Source organism: Corvus hawaiiensis, chromosome 2 (genome assembly GCF_020740725.1).
Source record: "Corvus hawaiiensis isolate bCorHaw1 chromosome 2, bCorHaw1.pri.cur, whole genome shotgun sequence".
In the NCBI taxonomy this organism is placed as follows: Eukaryota; Metazoa; Chordata; class Aves; order Passeriformes; family Corvidae; genus Corvus; species Corvus hawaiiensis.
In genome coordinates, this window is record NC_063214.1 from 46852624 (window position 1) to 46872208 (window position 19585).

The 19585-nt window shown below is 40.7% G+C and overlaps 1 protein-coding gene across 4 annotated transcripts in view; it reads right to left on the reverse strand.

Annotated features, from left to right (window-relative positions):
• Window positions 1–3541: 3541 nt before the first annotated feature.
• The window catches only part of EXPH5 (exophilin 5), a 34568-nt gene continuing 18524 nt past the window's right edge, over window positions 3542–19585 (reverse strand). For 2 of the 4 annotated variants that reach the window (XM_048295150.1, XM_048295151.1), the window contains exons 3-6: window positions 18731–18875; window positions 14104–14152; window positions 12440–12566; window positions 3542–10871 (exon numbers count right to left, since the gene is read on the reverse strand). In XM_048295150.1, coding sequence (XP_048151107.1) covers window positions 5542–10871; window positions 12440–12566; window positions 14104–14152; window positions 18731–18875 — 5651 coding nt within the window. In that variant the 3' untranslated portion in view covers window positions 3542–5541. Of the gene's footprint in view, window positions 10872–12439; window positions 12567–14103; window positions 14153–16778; window positions 17799–18730; window positions 18876–19585 lie in introns of those variants that run through there. The other 2 variants (XM_048295153.1, XM_048295152.1) reach the window with 2 other exon arrangements.

A 19585-nucleotide genomic window follows, 5' to 3' on the forward strand; every position in this document is an offset into this window, starting at 1 on the left:
GGGCGGCTGAATCCGGTGCCGCCTTTCCTCGTTCTCCTCCTCCTCCTCCGGGCCGTCCCGCGGTGTCCCCGGGGAGATCGGGGGGGTGAGAGGCTGCCCCAGCCCAGCCCAGCCCAGCCCAGCCCGTGTGCGCCGGACCGCGCCGGCGGCGGGAGCGTGCCCTGCCCGCGGGGCTCAGGCACGGGAGCGGGTTCGGAGCCGTGCACTTCCCGGGAGCCGCGAAAAACACAGCACAGCCGCTCTGAGAGCGAGGAGCGGGCTCGGACCCACTGGTCTGCGCTTGCATGTCCCGAGAGGTTTTCTTCCCTGACTGTGGGCGCTTTGCGGGACGCGCTGAAGAGCAGATGACTGGGGGGTGTGTCGCCCCCCCTCAAAGAAGACATTACCTGTGGTTTAGGGTGTAACTCTGCCGGCAACTGAACAGCTAGCCTGGAATTTAAAGAGGAAAAAAAATCGTCTTTCTTTATAGCTTATTGTTACTGCCATGTGTCTGCTGATGTAAATTGCTGTAAAAGGAAAAAAACCCCAAAACCCTGACACAGTTTAAAATTCCTCACTCTTTTTGGGGTTTCCCATAGCAATTGTATTTAAAGCGAAGGACAGAGCAGGGACCCTGTTAGGATGCACCGACACATTGTTCCCTGTCCCTGGGCTCAGTTCCGTGTCCCGGAGAGGAGGCTCAGGCATGCACACATGCCCAGGTGCTCCTGAGGCCTGTGGGTGAGATGCTGCTGGTGGCCCTCATCAGTGCTGTGATGCGTGGTGATGGGGAAAAAGGGATAACAGAATCCTCTAGCAAATGTAACAACAAGGTAATTTCATGGAGTTAAAATGTTGGGATACAAGTAAAGAGGGTAAAACTCAAACGATTTGTCTCCTAGGGTTGTTTTATCATTTTTACTACTTGCTGCTACCAAGAAGTATTTCAAGGTATGAGTAGATGGGAGGGCTTACGAGACTGTAGGAGAATTCAATGAAGCTTCCGGGCAAGCCTGGATTTTCACATGCAAAGCAATGAGAGCACAAATGAATTCTGCCTGGTTTTGAATAACGTGAACTTCAAGTCTCTGTGCATATAGACCATGAAAAACAGGTTCCTTGAAGGGGGAATTACCAAGTCTGGTTTCCTCCTTGCTTTTGTCTTTAGTCTCCTCAATTCCCTCACTTCAGACAGCCACAGATCTCCACCAACATACCATGTGTGATACTCCCAACAGGTGAGAGAAAACTTGTGTCATGTTGCAGAGTACAGGTGAGGGCTGAGGTCAGGTGGAGACATCAATCTGCAGATCAGGATCGGTCCCTGTGAGGGAAACTGGGGTCAGACACCACTCTGGGCTAGCTGCCTGTCCTGGGGATGTCACCCTGCAGATAGGGCCAGACTCAACAGGGTGGGCTGGCCAGGAAGGGCAGTGGAGAGGTGGAGACCAATGATCTGTGCCATCAGTGGGGCAGGGACTGATGGCTCCAGGCTGGGCTGAAATGGTGTCATGAGCCATGGGCAGGGAGAGCAGGAGGAGCTCTGAGGAGGTGGGGGGCTCTGGGCCTGATAGTGCTTTTGGGCCACTGTCCCTGGGAAGCTCATACCCTGTTCTGGTATGAGCTGGGACCAGCTGCTGGGACCAGCTCTGAGAGAATGGCCCAGGGGGTCCTGCTGGGCAGGGAGAGGGACATGGGCCGTCAATGAGCCCTGGCAGTAACGATGGCCAACAGCACCCTGGGCTGTATGAACACGAGCAGAGCCAGAGGTCAAGGGGAGTCATTATCCACCTCCACTCAGTACTTGTTAGATCACACCTAGATCCTGCATCCAGCCTCGTGCTCCACAATACAAGACATCAATAAACTGGATCAGTTCCAGGGGAAGCCACTGAGATGGCAGAGCTGGAGCATCAGCTCTGTGAGGAGAGGCTGGGGTAGCTGGACTTGCTAAGCCTGTTAAGAGATACCTTCGATGAGGGGGTGGACCTTACAGAAGCCCCCAGGAAGATCATGAGATGGTGCAGGGCAGAAGGATGAAAGACAACTGGCATGAGTTGAAAGAAGAGATGGTCACCCTGTAATGTGTCCATGTTACAGACTGAGGTACAGGTTGCCCAGAGAGGCTGTCCAGTCTCCATCTTCAGAGATTTTCAAGCCTCAACTGGATGAAGCCTTGAGAAGCCAGCCCTGACCTCGAAGCTAATCTGCTGCGAGCAGGAGGCTGGACCAGAGACCTTCTGAGGTCACACCCACCCTGAGTTATCCTTTGATGAAACCATGAGATTTCTGTCCCTTCTTTCAAATGTCATCAAGATGGTAGAATGCTGAAAGATCATCTGGGCACATGCATGACCTACTGGGTGGACAGAGGTCTAGACAGATAAACCACCTTAGTTCATAAACCATGTTTCCTTCTGAAGCCAGACTGACGGACTGCATCACTGAGCTCAGGTACCACAAATACTGGCTGCAGTAATTAAGGTTGAAAGACCGTGATGAGTCTCACACACCATTACAGGCACGTGGCAGCCAGGTTTCTTTCAGGCCTAACTGCAGCTGAAGGGATTTTCATGTGGAGATCATCACCTTGTAAAACTACTCACCAAACACTACCCTTGGCCCCTGCATGGAGTATTGGCACCTCAAGGCAAGTTGTAGGCATATGGCTCTCTAAGGGCTTAATATGTCTACTGTAAAGATTCTACCACTGACAGGAAACTCTTTGTGTGCTGGAGACTCATCAGCTGGCAGGACAGGAGAAGGCAGCACATCCTTCCTGTGCAGGATGCAGGCCTGAGCCCAGCAGCTGATGTGGCTGCTGGCTACAGCTGCAAGACGGACCAAGACTGGCTGCCCCGCTCAATCCATGGCTTTGTTGGCATCAGCACCCTGATGATGTTGGCAACCATATTAAGATGCTGGATTTTTAAAATTTTTTTTTATAATCTATTGCATTCACAGCAAGTGAAAAACAAATGCAGTACCAATACATTTTTTCATGTGAATGCGGAATTTATTTCAAACAAATAGTTTTAAATACGAAAATCCTATAAATTATAAATATTTATAGAATATATCTTTGCCAAAGAAAATCTTGGAAGAGTGGAAGTGTCAAAATTGCTAAAATGAATGGAAATGATTGCTACTCGGAAGGTATTTCTCCCTATGTTTTCATGCAATCAACTGTTAGAGTTCAGTGAAATTTTAGTTTACAGATCCTCAACAGGCTGCAGTCTTCCACAACTGATTTACAATCAAAAGCAGTTTTTACTTGCTTACATTAAATCATTAAATCAAGCCACCTGATTTCCTGTCATACACAGCATAGCAAATGAAAAAAATTTATGCCTGCAAGGTGAAAACTTAATCCAACTACTGTTGAATGGGTAGAAAATATTTACAAATAAAAATGTTCTAAACCATCCACCTCTAGTCAAGAAAAACTGTATGACCATTTACTTCCTTTGTAAACATTTCTTTCATTATTCTTTACCTTATGTAGGCTGGTATCCCAAATTTTTGGATTAATATATTTTGCAGAAATGTACAACAGCAGAAATTCCGCACAGATACTCAGCTGGTTTTATTGTCTTACTCTACAGAATCCTGTACACAGAGAATAGAAACATTTTCAGAAAAACATAATTTCTCCTTAGAATACCACATTTTACAAGACTGCAATTATACAGTAGTCATTTCATTACAGCATTGCCCATGTCAGCATATTCTTATATCCTTGTGAAACAGGCATGTCGTAGAGATCAATTCTGACTATAAGTATACAGTTTATGTTAGTCCTTCTATGTACAACTAAAGACAAATTACCCCAGCATAAAATAATACTTACATATCAGTACAGATTTGAACTACAGACCCACTTCTTTAACGAAGCTTACAGTATGAAAAAATAAGGATACCTCTTACCTACTGTAATATTTTCATCTTTTAGTTTCTTGTGGAGTAGTCAGTGGTACAAGCTTGTTTTGTGTGAAAGATATAATTTTAAAATACCAGTATACTGTCCTTTGAGTTAGAAAAATATAGTTATATCCTACAGAAATTTTATTGGATTAAAAAGCATATAAAAATATGGACCATCACTTCAGACCATATGTGAAATTAGAAATTAAGTAGAAGAACATGTATAATTATTTTAAAATATATTTTCTGGCTCAGTGAGCCACTTCTGATTTTTCATCAAAAGAGAACAAAGCTTAGTTAGAAATTTAATGGCCAGGGACAAGTTTTGGCTACTGAGTAATAATACTACATTATTGTTGTGGCTGAAGAAGAGCCAATGGAACATGTTTACAGCCGTTCAGTTTGGAGGATAAAGAGTACTGTGGTCACAGCAGGAACAGTTTAAAAATACCAAAAACGGATGGTAATTTAGCAAAGGGCAAAGAGCCTTTCCTACTGTTTTTTTTTTACTTTGCATGTAAAAAGCTACCAATCTGTACTACCAGTGTAGTGGTGCCCCAGCCAAATGCCCTCTCAGGCTGCCCCAGGTGCTGCTGCCCTGACGGAGCCCAGTGGATGCAGCTGCCTCATCCTGAGACCAGCCAAGCAGAGGCAGCTGCAGAACTTTGGGACCTCACAAGTTGTTTTGGTTATCTTCCCACAACAACTTAAGATTCAACCTATGAGGTTTATATAGGAAATCAACAGGCTGAATATTTTCATATTTTGAATTGTTAAAAGTGTCTGACTACTAATCCAAATTGACCTGTTTCTAAGTCAAATGCAGAAATCTGGCCAATCATGTCAACTGTAACCAAAGCTGTGCCAGTTATGAATCTTCCATGTCTGGAAAGCAGATTTCCATGCTCAGCTGTCTTTCTTTCGGTCAGTTTTTAGTGCTGTACCCTGTGTTGAGCTTTTTCTCCTACACTAGAAAAACTTCTGCAACTCACACTGCTCACTGCTCTTGCAATGCTGGAAAGTCCTGATGTGGAATCTGCTTCAACAGCACAGCAGAATAAATGCCACCAGGGACATTACTGCTACACTTCCCAGGAATGCAGAAAAATAACATTCATACAGAATATGCTGTAAAAATTTAAGAGGTTTCATTTTGTGAGGATATTTGTTCAGTGAGATGGATTAGCATTATCATGCTTGATAATGAGGAACATCAGAGAAACAGCAAATTATTAGCAAATTAACTTCTTGGTTTTCTATTAAGTTCTGTAAGAAAAAGCAGCTCAAGCTAGAATTTATCCATTCCAGCGCTTTGTAACTGGCAGGAACCTAACTACTGCTTGCTGACTCAGCCATTCCTGGACTCACACTGCCCAAAACTCCACAGCTATTTACCTTCTAGTATTTGGGGAAGGGATTTTTTAACATTGTTTTTCCCTGCTAAGAGAAACAGGAATGGTGAAGCCACACATTTGATACAAAAGTCTAATGCTCAGCTAATATAACATACTAACTCCCTTGAAACTAAGGAAGCTGTACTGATTTATAGCAGCACAAGAATGGACTCAACGTATTTGACATGTTTTTGCCTGCCCAGAAACTACCACGCTATCATGCCCTCTTAGTACCACGGTCCCTTCATAGCTCTGATTCTTTATCTATCTCATCTAGGTAATATTCATCATCGGTGGTGGTATCACTGTCTGAGTCCGAATAAGCGGCTGGGTCTTCCACGTAGGTATCAGTCAGCTCTCGGGGCGATGAAGCAGCTGATGACATTTTGCTCCCAGCAGAACTCGAGCTCAGAAGCTCAGCCCTGTTTATAGAAGAGTTCTCTGTATCTCTGAAAGCGCCAGGGTTATTAAGAAGACACGGTCTCCATAATCGCCCTTCTGTGAGTGACCTCTTGATATTTTCCAGGAAAGCCAGTTGTTGCTCTTTGCCAAATATACCAAATTCCACAGACGGATACATTAAATTTCTAGTGCTGTAACATTTCTCATCGTCTGACGCCCAGTTTTCATTCTCGTCACAAGACAACAGCTCTGAGTAAGATTTAAATCTCTTCCCATGTATGCCATCTTTGGGTAGAATATTGCTTCCTGAGGCAGAGGTCTCAAGGGAATCTCGAGCACAAATGCTCTCAGAGAGGTGACGCTCACGCTGACTTTTCGAATGGCTCTTGCGCAACCGATAGCTATTGAGGTTAGCGTTTTCTAAGCCAGTAGGCTGAGAGGTATTTTGACGCTGACCAAGCACTGTCTGGGAAGCCAAGTTTTGCTCTGGACATGTGTCTGCCTGCAAGCAGTTATTTACATAGGTGTTTAAGTTTTTGTCAGTTAAAAGTGGCGAGGGAGGAGCGCAGGCATGACTGCTAGCTCTTCCTTTCTCTTCATCCAGTGGATATGAGGTAGTAGCACTGGGAGTGATGGGCTGGATTTTGCTTTCTAACCCAAGATCAAGCATTTGGGAATTCTTATTTCTCATGGTTACTGCTTTATCTGGAAATACAGTTGTGAGTCTTGGCCTATTTTCCACTTTCACTGCAGTTTTTCGAGGACTGATGGCTTCCTTCTGGGTGTATGAACTTGTAAAAGGCCTCCTTTTGGTGTTAACAAGCAAAGAAGGATCATTCTGATTTTCAGTCTTCTTATTCTCAGCTGTTCTTGGTCTTGGCAAATTCTTATCAGAGTTCAGACTGTGATTCTGATTTTCATTGTCCAACTCCAGGAATGGCTGGTGGGAATCCATTGAAATCAATGAGTCAAGGGACATGTTGACCTCTAAAGAAGTGGCACTTCCATCATTCTGTGAAAAAATGTTACTTATGTGTGGCTTGGGGGGTAAATTTTTACTTGAAAATTTACGACTTGTTTTGTAAACAGCTGCCAATTTATTTTTAATTGAAGGTCTGTTTTTCCTTTTTTCTATATCTTTGACTTTGTCTCTTGTGCAGTCAGAGAGAAGTTTGTTCTCATCTTCTGCACTCTGTGTTATCTTCTTATCTTGTGCAGCCCTGGGAACTTTATCTTTAGTGTTCAGGTTGCCTTCACTATGCCTCTTTGATTCCTGAAAACTGCTGTAAACTTTACCCATATGAGAACTCTGTGAGTTTTGCTCTTTTTTAATTTTTAAATTCTTTACTTCATCTGTATCTGTGCTAGTCACTTTGCCTAGCTGAAGTAATGGATCAGCACTGGAAGCTGTGCTCACCTCAGATGTTTTTCTCTGAGACTCTGGAAGCACTTTGCTACAAAAGTTTAAACCATTTTCTTTTTTTCTTGAACTGTCAGCTCTTAATTGCAGTCCATTAAATTTATTATTATGCAGAGGGGTGGTTTGGTGTAGGAAATTTACTCTCTGTTTAACTTGGGTACTATCTGTGTACACGTCTTCCACGGGAGTAAGTGGCACATCAGCGTGTGCTGTGTTACCACTCCTTCCAAGGGAACTCTTCTCTCCGGAGCGGAGGAGTAAACTGTTCAAATTTTTCCTGTTGTTCACTTTTGGGGGCTGAGAGCAACTTTCAGAGCTTCCCTTCTGAATAATATTTTTATTCGTTGAAGTAGAATATAAACGATTCTCTAAATGTCTGCCTGGCTTGGGAGGGGTTGATGAAGTGGACATTAGTGGTGTGGCTCTTTGTAAAATTTCCTTCTTTTCTTTCAGATGTATTTCTGCATTTTGGCTGCTTGAAGCATCAGAAATGACCTTACCTGACTTAGCCACTATTGCAGTGGGTTGTGGGCCACCAAAAGAAATTTCTTTTGTCACCACATCAGAAAGCACATTTTCTGCTAATGAAAGATATGCTGAATTTTCTTTCTTGTTAGTTACCACACTCACTGACTTCTCAGAGCTAGGGGAAAAGTGAGAACTCTCCTCTTCACTATCAGCAGCAGTTCTTAAATTCTGAGGTGTGACCAAAACTGAAGATACTTGATCAGAAGAATATGAAGGCACCTCTTTTCCTGAAGTAGCAGGGAAAAAGCCATTTGCTAAACTCACATGATCTTCATTTTTCTTGTTTTGTATTCTTGGTGACTGAGCATTTTCTTTGGGACAAGGTAAATCTGCATCCTCTGAATTATCTCTAAAGAGGCTACAAAATGTTCTTGAATGCCTCCGTGGTAGTGTGTAATAAATTGAAACTAATTCATGATACTTGACATGATCTTCATCAACACAAACTGTAAATGTGCTTGTGGTTTTATATTTCTGCAAAAAATTTCCCCCCTCCTTATAATCTGAAAACACAGAGGATTCTCTTCTACTTAGATGTTTACAGCTGTCTGTCAGATCAACTGATGTACTACTACTTATTGAATCATTCATACTTTTGGTTAAAGGACTGGGGTAATCTTTATTACTTGTAGCAGCATTTAATGATGCTGATGTTAAAAAGGAACATGTTGGGTCTAAAGAAGACACATCTCTTTGATTAGAACAAAAGGGGTCAGCTCTATGTGGAGTTTCAGACCTCAAACAATCGTATGTTGTTCTGCTTTCTCTAGGTAAAGAGATGGGTGTATCTGACATAATACTGCCCGCAATGCTAGCTGATTTTCTAGGCAAAGTGTAATAAATAACAAGGGGGTCAGAAGATTTGGAGCTGTTTCTGCCAGGGGAGCCAGTAATACTGCAGCTACTGGTATGTCTTGGTGAGCTGTCTTGCTTGTGAAACCTTCCGATACAAGGTGAAGTACTCCTCATTTTTCCAGTTCCTTTTTCAAGGCAAAAATAACTTAAACTATTTTCAGAGGTATTGGGGTCTCCATCAAAACTACGAATATAAATATTTCCAGAATTTCCATTATTTCCATTTTGTGGAGAACTAGCAATGAATTGTCCATTACAGTCCTTAGTAACTAAAGTGCTTGCGTTTTGCCATGTTTTCTGTGAAATCTTTTTGCTAACACCTGTTCTGCTCACTTGAGCTGTTTTTCTCTCTTCTGCTTGAGAGTCAGTAAATGTGCAATTTACTGAAGAGCTAGTTAGTGTTCCTAAGCATTGAGAATTGTCTTTATGAGAAAGTGCTTGTGGAGAGCTTTTTGAGAAACTAGATGAGCACTCAGGAGGACAGGACAACATGCCTTGACAGCTTGCTAATTTTTCAGTGGATAGAGCAGAAGTAACATTCAGTAGGGAGGACTGTCTCTTTGGAGTAGCTTCGTTAAGGGCTTCTGCACTCCAGTTACCCTGTTTGATGCTCTCTCTTTGTGCTGCATAATGCAGATTATGTTCCCATTCTTTCTGACTTGGAAGAAAAGGTTCTTTCCTGCTCTTACCAGCTGGGGAAATACAGAGAGGCTGACTGAACACACTGTTGGGTGGGCAATCATTTTCCTTCATTTCCAAATTTCTTTTATCACCATTTGATATATAAATTTTTGCAGTATCTCCTCTGGCAGTGGCTTGGGTTTGTCTCTTTGATGTCATTGTGTTAAAGAGAGATACATCTCTTTGCCACATGGCAGAAGCAGGGCTGTTAGAGGAAAAACTCCGTGCGTTGATGTAGCTTGTATCTGCTTGTTGAGGAACTGACTGTAACAGCATGTTTCCATCTTGCTGTTTCATACATTCAGCCCTTTCCAGGTGTGCAAAGTCTGCCTTAGTACTCCTTTGGGTAATGACAACTGAATTCCTGTTCAGTCCTGTAGGTTTTGGTTGGTCCTTTGAACTGGGAAAGACTGACTCATCAGTTCTGATACCAGATGAAGAAACAGAAGAGCTACGATTTAGCCAAGGCTGACAGCCCTCAGTGAATTCTGAAGAAGTTCTGTTTGCAGTTCTTGTCATCCTTTTGATACTTGTATTTTCTGGAGAGTACATGTGAAAATCATTCTGCAGGCGCTGTGAACCAAACTTGGCATTCTTTGTATGTGCCCACTGCTGGTCATTTAAATTGGCCATAAACACTTCAAAGCTGGCATCAGGGGAAACAAACACTTCATCACTGTAACACTGAGGAATATCAGCCCAAGAAGGATAGCTGTCTTTTCTTCCATAAGAAGAATTTTTTTGGTTTGCATACAACTTGCCATGAGAAGAGGTATCTCTGTAGTAGGATCTAGAGAGATTATTTTCTGATTTGTACAAAGGATAGTTTTCCCAGTTATCAAAGGGCAACGGAGAAGTAGCTTTGTCAGGGCAACTAACTCTGCTAAAGCAATTACTACTTGAAATAGATCTTCTATAGTGGTGTTTTGAGTGGTAACTTGAGTGTTTCTTAGTTTCTTGTAAAGAGCTGGGATATCTGCCATAGTCTGTAGCATGAAACTCCATCAGTGATTGAGTTCTAAACATTTTTTCTGGAGTTTCTTCAGAAGAGTCTGGTGTGTTGTTCCATACAATGGAAGACAGAGGAATTCTCTTTGGGTTCTGTCGACCAAACCTTGGTACAAAACCATTCTTGCTCTCCCTTGCCAATGGATGCTGTAAACTTGATGCTGATAGCTGATCAGAAGATACTGATGATGGACATCTCCGAAGGGAACATACAGAGTAACTTCTGCCAGCTGTATCCCTGTTCATACAACTCTTGTGCCTAAATCCACTGTTCTGTGTTACAGAAGGAGGATATAAGCTCCCTTCTGAAGACCGTCCGAAAGAAACCGAAGACAGCCTCCTACGGTGCAGACGAGGATTTCCATCGATTGCATCACCATAACTGCAATCTTCTTGAAAGGCTGTTTGGTGCCAGTTCATATATGCACTGTGTAACTTCCTTGGTCTGATGAAAATCTTGTGTTCATCTTTGGCCCTTAGTGTTCTCAGTCCTTCTGGGCAAAATGTGCTAGGCATATCACTCCAGTCATTTCTCTGTTGCCCCCTACTAGCAGTCTGCCTCTTTGAAGTAGGGAATGCACTACTACTTTGGACATTTGATGCACTGCTAGTAGAAACTGTCCTGTCCAAAGGGTCTTGGATTTGTTCCTGGGCCAGCTGGTCATCCAGATCACTCAGAACTGCACAGGAAAAAAAAAAAAAACCATACTTGGTTTTGTTTTCTTTAATAATCTTCTGACTATTTATGTTAAAAAGTTTCACGTACTACATTAATAATCAGAACTGGCTTTAAAAGAATTCAAAACCCTTCCCAAACCACACATTCTTCCTCCATAGGACCTTTCAGCAGTCACCCATTATAACTACAAGAAAAAAAATGTCCTCCGCCATGACTGCTCTTTATGTAAGTGTTAGTCTTCATGCTATTCAAAAGAAGAACAAAACAATTTGAAGTCTGAGTTCTCACTCACACATTGTATATTTGTGTGTGTGTGAACCTTCCAAATATAGTTTGTAAGCAAAAAAATCCCTGAAAAGAATTCACTACACAACCACGGACCTTTCTGCATGTTCACAAAGCACAGTTATGATGTAACTGTAAGAAAACAGAATCCTGCAAACCATCAAAGAAGCATATTCAGTAGTCTGGCGTGTCCACTGTTTGTTTCATTCATAAAAGAAGTTCTCTTCTGAATTGTAGTCTATTACACTTAATTGAGCACTGAAAATGGCATTTTCTGGATAAGAATGGGTAATTAAATAGTTAGGATTCAATCTAGCAACAAATACATATTTATATACATATATATAGGCAACCTCATGAACTGGAATTAAACATTATATAGCTCAATTAACCAAGATATTCAGTCAGAAGACTGACAGCAATGTACTAAAACTACTTTTATTGTCAAAACAAATTATGCCTTTGCTAATTGTCTTCTTCTGGTATTTTGAAAATACCAGAATATACAGAATATACAATGGATATGACTGTTTCGTTACAGAATTTCCTGATCCACTTAAGTACGTAAGACTGACTGACCAGTCATTACAGATCTGTGCTAACAGTACAAAATCATTAAGAAAGCATTGACATTGATAAGTATGTATAGTTGGAATAAAATGTGATCTGAAGGTACTAAAATTCTCCATTTTTCTAAGTTTCTCTTCAGCACACAAAAGAGAATACTCCTGAGAAACTCAGAACAAGAAAAAAGATGAGTTGTTTCTGAGTCTTTCATTGGGAGGACATGAGCCAAGCTAAAAAAGAACGTGCAACTCTTGACTGGGGCTATAAAGGCTCCCAGAAAGCTAACTGAATGCCATAATGCATCTTGCTTCTGTGGTTTGTGGCTTTACAGTTTTTAAAATCAGCCCAGTAATTCATCATTATCAAAATTATGCATGCAGGAAACTGGAATAGAATTCTCACAGAACCACATGTCTGCATCTAGAGGGTGCAGTGTGGGCTCCCAACAGAAACAGCAGGGAGAACTGTACACAGCTACATGTGACTCTTCTGAACTGTATCAGTATGAGATAAAATGCATTCAAAGAGTGATCAGTGACATCTCTTGAAGTCAATGTTGGAGTAGACATTCCACGGTCAGATGAAGAGAACAAAAAGTAGCCACTCTGCTAGAAATGAGCCATGTCTATAAAGCCTGTGCTTTTGCAGAAAATTCTCTCAAAACACAGTCACTTCTGGTAACAATACCATCAGAACAAAGTAAGGACACACACTTACCACTGAAAATCTCCTTCTCCAGCTGTTCATTCCATTCCAGTGTACTTTTCTCCATTATTTCATTTTGGTTTGTATCAAAAGAATGACCACTTGTTACAGTTGACTTTGGAGAATTACACATTTCAGCCTGTTAAAAATTGTAAGGTAACCTGGTTTCAGTTCTACATGTGAGTTCAAATCACATTTCACATGTCACATCACAAATTGTGTCACAAGTCCCAGAGGTGAGCAAACTCTGTCAGTCCATTAAATAACGTATTATTAAAATACACAACTGAGGGTTGTAAAATTGCATGCATTTTATAGACTTCTACACATATAATAAGGAGAATTACTCATCTTGTCCTCATACTGTAGCATGTTTTGGATAAGGGCATAGTTTACTTATTTTATCCAAATGCATCCTTATTGCACTGTATCTCTCAATTTAGTTTTCCCCAATCACTTCTTCCTTGACCAGTGTATTTTAAAATTCACACGTTGACCTCCCAACAGAGATTTAGTAATTTAACACTACAGTCCATTTTCTTATTGCAAGACAGCACTTAGTGGTAAAAGTGGGGAAAATGTCATCCTATTCCCCATCTGTGTTTGGATCAAATCTTAAACTGGAGAGGCTCTGTCCCATCCATATTTCTCTCAGCTCACAGTCTCAGATGGTAGAAGTGCAGACAACTGTTTAACTCCTGAATTATTTTAGCTGAAACTCTTTCTCCTTTTTTCAAAAAAACCCACCTTACTACTTTGTTGTTCACCATATTCATAATATTTTACTAGTCTAGCTATAATACAGCTTTATATCATATGTTTATATAACACGCAGGATTCTCTGATAAGATCTTTGCTCAGCCATATATTAATATAGATTATCCCTTTGTTTTTGAAATATGAGAGAAGGGAGGTGGCCAGTTTACATCCTCTGTGCCTTTGATTATACACTGTATACCTTCTTAGTCCCCTCTGTGCTTATACCACCCAACTGAAGATGAGGAAAAACATGTTAATAATACAGGGTAATAAAGTAATTAAACTAGAAAATATAATCCTTGGAAGAAAATCTGTTATTTCAACAGCATGCACTTAAAATTACATCAGAAATAAAGCTGTTGTTTTATCCTTAAAATGAGCTTGCGCTTATAAAAGGAAACATACATAAAAAAAAAATTTCCTACTTCAAAATTTACATTTACGTGGTAATTCGGTGCATGGAAATGTTGCAGAAGAGGTTCTACCCTACTGCCTGCCCAAGCCAGCTACTCTTTTTCATCCTTGTACAAATGAAACGAAACAAAGTAAATACATGAGATTATTGTTTAGTGTAAGTTTTGATCTATTTACAGGTTGGTTACAGTTGCCAAGATATGTGAGTGTCTTGACCTAGGAAAAGATCCATGCAATTATTCTGTCATTATGAAAGAACTGAAATCTGGCAGAGCTAGACTTAGGGCCTAGCTAGGAAGGCTTTGGACTTTTATAGCAAACAGGCAAGCTCATTCTACTACATGCAACAAGTTCACAGCACAGACATTTTACTCAGCATTTAAAACAAGAACTTCAGGAATACTACTTAAACAGATGTTAAAGCAACGGCCTAAACCATGGGGACTAGTTTTTGAAAAATCAGTATTTAAGCATCGCAGACAATAAATTGATATACTACTTACCGTTGCCATTTCTTCCACTTTTGAGGATGGGCTAGCAGAACTGTCATATCTGTAGGCAGAGGGATTTAAATGTTGGCTTTTAAAAGGAACTTGATGTAATTTCATCAGGTAGTGAATATCCAGCAGCTTCTCATTTTAACAACTATTGAGAAGCATCTGAAGAAAACTTGCTCTATGAAGAATTCATCCTTAACTCCCCGCCCTGCCAAAATCCTGCAAAAATAGAGTGCTGGGAAAATGTACCATTCAGTTTGGCCTTGTCAGCTTGCAAATTTCATAACTGCACAGCCCAACATGAACTCAACCTACTGACATCTCAGTGTCTTCAACAGCCATAAAGCAGTTGTTTCAATCCAGCATTATGGTAAGATGGTATTCATTCTTTTTCCAAACAGCAATAATTTAGTAGGTACTACTCATAGCCTAAGTTATATACTTGTAAATCTCTGAGTGGTTTGCATCTGCAATTCTATTGTTTTTCTCTTCCATTTCACCCTGCTCAGATGCAGAGCTGTGCTCTGTCCCTGCAAAGGATGAGAGACAGACAGCAGATTGTTTTTGGTGTGAACTTTGGAACTTGCTGCTACTCACCCAAAACGGCCTTTATTTACCAATTTTTAAGACATGGTAGAAGGCTCATCTGTTTTCCTAAGCTATTTAAGACTGCAAGGGCTTGGCAGAGAACTGGCTCGAGCATCCATGAGTAATGCAGTGGTTAGAACATGCCGAGAAACCCTGAATATAAAAAGTACTCTGTTCAATGGGGTGACTTGCAGACAAATACAAAATAAACTAAAGAAACAAGAACAGGACTTGACTTACACTGAGTCTATTCGAGTCTGCAGATCCTTATTTTACAATTAAGCAAACCCCGTCTGTTCAAAAGCCCTGAAGGAAATGTTGTTCAGCCTGTGCTTATTGCCAGTTCTTCCTTGTCTCAGAAACTGTTTTTTCCCAGGAAGTTAATTCTTGAGAGAAAATGAAGTAGGGAAAGATGGTTCTGCTCAGTCCTGTTTGTCTCAAAGTCTTTATGAATGACCTTGTTCTTAGGCTCTTAAAAGCTCCCTGTGCTCAGGTAGACTACTTTATTGTGCTTCAACAGCAAGTATAAACCGGCTTGTTGGCAAGTTCTTTGTGGCCCAGCCTTTCCTCCTGAAGTGCTTTGTCATTTGTTTGCAATGTGCTTGCAGGCAGGGAAGAACAGTTGAAAGGTGCAATTTGTTTTTGCTTCTGTAATTGTGAACTGTAAAACCAGGATTCCTCTCTGACACGGGGTCCAGCTGAAACCAAACAAGCCTGTTGACTTCAGCGGGATTAGGATTTGGCTAGACAGTCTGATTCTGAAATTCCTAATTTTTCCTTGTAGCTCTAAATAAAAACAGCCATTAAATCAGTGGGTTACTTCTCCTTCTGAATGAAGTTTACAGAACCAGAACTTAGAAATATGTGTAGCTCTTCCTTTAAACTTAAATAAAGTTGAGTATGTTTTAATGCTTTTAAAACAAATTAAGAACGAAACTCATGTTTCAGAGCTTTTACAATGATTTCCTGCAATTTAAGTTCAGTAAAATCCTGTGGCTTAGCAAGTTACCTTAGTTTTACTTATACCCATAATAAAAATGCAAAAACTTTGTTAGAAGCTTTCTTTTTCAGCTTTACTGTGCAAAGCCACTCTTTGGCAAAGCCCAAGAGCACAAAGCTCTCCTCACTTGATGTTGGATTAATTGCTCCTTGCAATGAACCTACATGAAGTAGACATGTTAGTTAGAAATGTCAGTTAGAAATGTCTTCTGATAGTCTAGGCAAAATTTAAATTTTCATTTGCACCTCTGGCACTATTCTAAATTAATCCGTGTCTTTATTGTCACTGTTCTCTCAGAAATAACTGGTCACTGCATCCTGCTTTATTTTTCTCCCTGCTAACTTATACAAACAAGGTTATTTTAATCTTTTCCCTATGCCAATCTCTTCATTTCCCGAACTGCCTCATTATTTTCTACGAACATTTTTAAGTTTTCCAGCATTTCAAAATTAAAGTTTTGCTTACTTTCAGAGAAATATTGCTTAATTTTAGGAAACAGCAATACAGTTTCTTTTTTGGTTAATGATACTGAGCACTGTTTACATTATTTTGCAAACAATGCATACACACATACTTGTAAATATTGTCTATTATTCATAAACAGGAAAGAAACTAAATTGATGTTCAAGTTCAGAAATATTTGCCATCTGGAAAATACTACTCAGTATGGAAGACAAGAAATTATGTTTTATACTTTTCCACTTACATACATATGTATCTTTTTAATGTAAGATTAAAAGTAAAAGATGACTATCACTACTGGTAACAGTAATAAAAATCCATGAATTGAAATCTGCTGCAAATTAGTATTTCCACAGAGGCAAGGCACCTGTCTTCCCCAGGCTACCTCCAAGCTGTCTGATGTCAGTATAATCCATTTTCTTCAATACTATTCTTATCAGAACTACATAAGAAGCCAACTAAAAACCAAACGCGTAACTCACATATGCTGAAAACACAGTTAAACAGCATTTTTGACCAGGATGAATCGCACTTACCTATTAGAAAATAATAAGGATGAATTCTAGAACACTGACACCTTTGAACCAAAAGTGATCAAACATTTCATTGCCTTCAGACTACAGTTACAAACCTTTTATTAGCATCTTCTGTATCTCCATGTAAGCGCACTCCTTCCTGCAGCATCCATAATTTATCCTCACAGTAAAACACCACCGCAGCTGACGAAACTGTCTCTCCAGAACTTAAAGGACCCTCTAACCAGCCATTAATGTTTAGCCGTTGAAAAGCTTCTGCCAGTTAGGCTTACTTACAAGGATTTACAGTGCTGCGTCCTATAGTGTTTCACTGGCTCTCCAAAATAACTCTACCTGGAGAGAGGCAGATTATTTCAGTGCTTTGCCTATGCATAAAGCAAACCACATGCCACGGCAACACCTAGAAGAGGGTGGGGGAAGTTTTCAACAGAGAGGCGTGACTAGAAAATGTAGCAATCAGCTCAGTTACACGTCAGGATTGACTTGTTTATTTTTCAAGTTATGCTCGGTCAGAAATCAAAGGCATCTGAACCCGAGATACGATAGATTTTCCATGGAAAAGCCAGATAAACACACAGGAAAAAAGCTGATGCAATGAGTAGACACGGTTTGGTTTTTTCGCCTTCTTAAATTAAGAAATCATTTCAGTGCTTAGATAGTACAGCAAAGCCTAGACCTTCATGTGTGCATTGGCTACCTCACTGTTCACAAGGAAAAAGCACCCTTGAAATCTTGATTCTCAGTTACACAAGTGTCCCTTTATTCTTCAGGGAAGACTGTGGCCCAACATTTCTGTGTTCCAGGATGAGGGGCATTACGAGGTCACAAGAAAAAGGAAGGAGAAGATGACAGGTAAGGAGCAGTGTTAACACTGCATATTCTTTTTCTGTTGTGTTGTTATGTAAGAGAATAGTTACCAGTGAACATCCACAAAGCTAACCTCACAGCCTCTACCCAAACCTCTCCTTAAACCTTCTGCTTTGATACAAACACTCCACAATAGCAAGCTGCTCTGTTACAAAACCTACATACCAGACTAATCATAATTTCTTTAGAGGCTTACATTCCCTCTCATTGTTTATTACAGCTGTTCCTTGTCTTACCATCGTGCCAGCATGGAGCCCCAGGCACAGACCAGAATACCAAACTGAGACTCACTGAGTGAAAATCAGCTTTTTGTACCAAAGATTTTGCACCTTTATACTTAGATTTCACAGCACTGCACAATGCAGCTCTACCTGTGATTGCCAGTCCCAAGCATTACCCTAAGATGCACAGAAGAACAGTAAGACTTCATTCACTTGTTGCTGACATACGGCCATACAGGACAAAAGTTAAGAGAGAACAGGCAGCCTAACCAGCCTGGCTGTAGCTTTCCCCCACCCCATTCCCTCTGAACAGCACCTTTTACATTGGGAATGGCAAAGGAGAAGGATGCTCTTCAAACAGCAGCTCCAGACCTGCGTATGAGACCATCTTTGGTTCAGATCCAGCTGAAACCAAAGCACTGACAAAGCACAGAAGGCAAAAGTGCCAAGAGCCGTCTGGTTTGCCTGGCTGGCACTAAAGCTGCAGGGCTGCCTCTAAGCTGCCTCTGGGCTAGATGTGGTGGGAACTGATGCAGCAGAGCTGCCTGGGGCCGGTACTCTCTGCCATGACATGGGAAAGCTACACTTTCCTATTGTATCACAGCCATAGGGCACCAGATCCCCATGCACCTTACACCGTGTCCTCTTGAGAGGGAACTAAATAGGCTGCAGCTACTCCTAAGTCTACGGTCGTTCATATACTTTAAGCCTTTATGCAAAACCTGAACAAAATAGATTTAGCCAAGAGACTCTGCCTATTACTTGTGACTTAGTCCTCTTTCTTCTGATACAATACAGATAATCTCTCATTACATGACCAAGTAAAATCCCAATCTTCCCAATGAGGTGAAAAGCAAGAGACTGGAAAAATAATTTAACAAAGTTTTCTAAGCAAAACACAGAACAATTCATAGACTTTTTAAAAGCTGGAAGTAATGTATGTTCTGATTATAGCTCACCGTGGTTGCTTCTGAGTCTGGGTTTTCCTGGATTTTCTAAAGGAGGAAAGCCAAGCAAAAGGTGATCTGAACCCCAGAAAAGAAGCTGAAGTGTTCTTTTGTGCTTGAGGATTTGTGCGGGATGACATTTTTATTTCTTTATGATCTAAAAACATGATAAAAAGTAGACTTGTTTGAAGTTCTTAATAAATACAGTATTAAAATATACATAAATGTTATGTCTTCATAAACAATTTTCTTTTGCTTACCTTTTATGTCTGGAAAATCCAGTTTTGACATTTTTGGACAGACTATGTGACATGCTGGTTTATAATGACTAACTAGAAAACAGGTCTAGCGTTTCAGAAGGTATTATTGGTTTTGGGTGATGCACATGGGATACATGAGGCTGATTTTCTGAAAGTAATCAGCACTCAATCACTCGAAAATCATAACTGTTTTAAAATATAAGCAAATCAAACATTTGAAAATTGAGCCACCCACAATCATTACTCACTTTATTTTCATGTTTGTAAGAAATATGAATGTGACAATCCAGAATATACGACTTAACAGACTGTAACATAACTACATAACACTAATTCAGATTAACGTGTCCTCTGTATCATAGAATTCCTTACTATGGGATTCCTGTGGCCACTGGAGTACCTTTTTTTTTCTGCTACAAATTGCATATCAGAACTGTATTTTCAATGCAAGATACTGTGAATGATTTCTCTGGGAAGGTTATGACTTGCTTTCTTCAAATGGAACATAAACTCAGTCTGCCTGTAAAAGCAGCTGGCATTTGGTGTGAAGGTGAGGATGAGTATTGCTCACAGATCAGGGAAAGAAGCAGCAGGGTCTGCTACACAC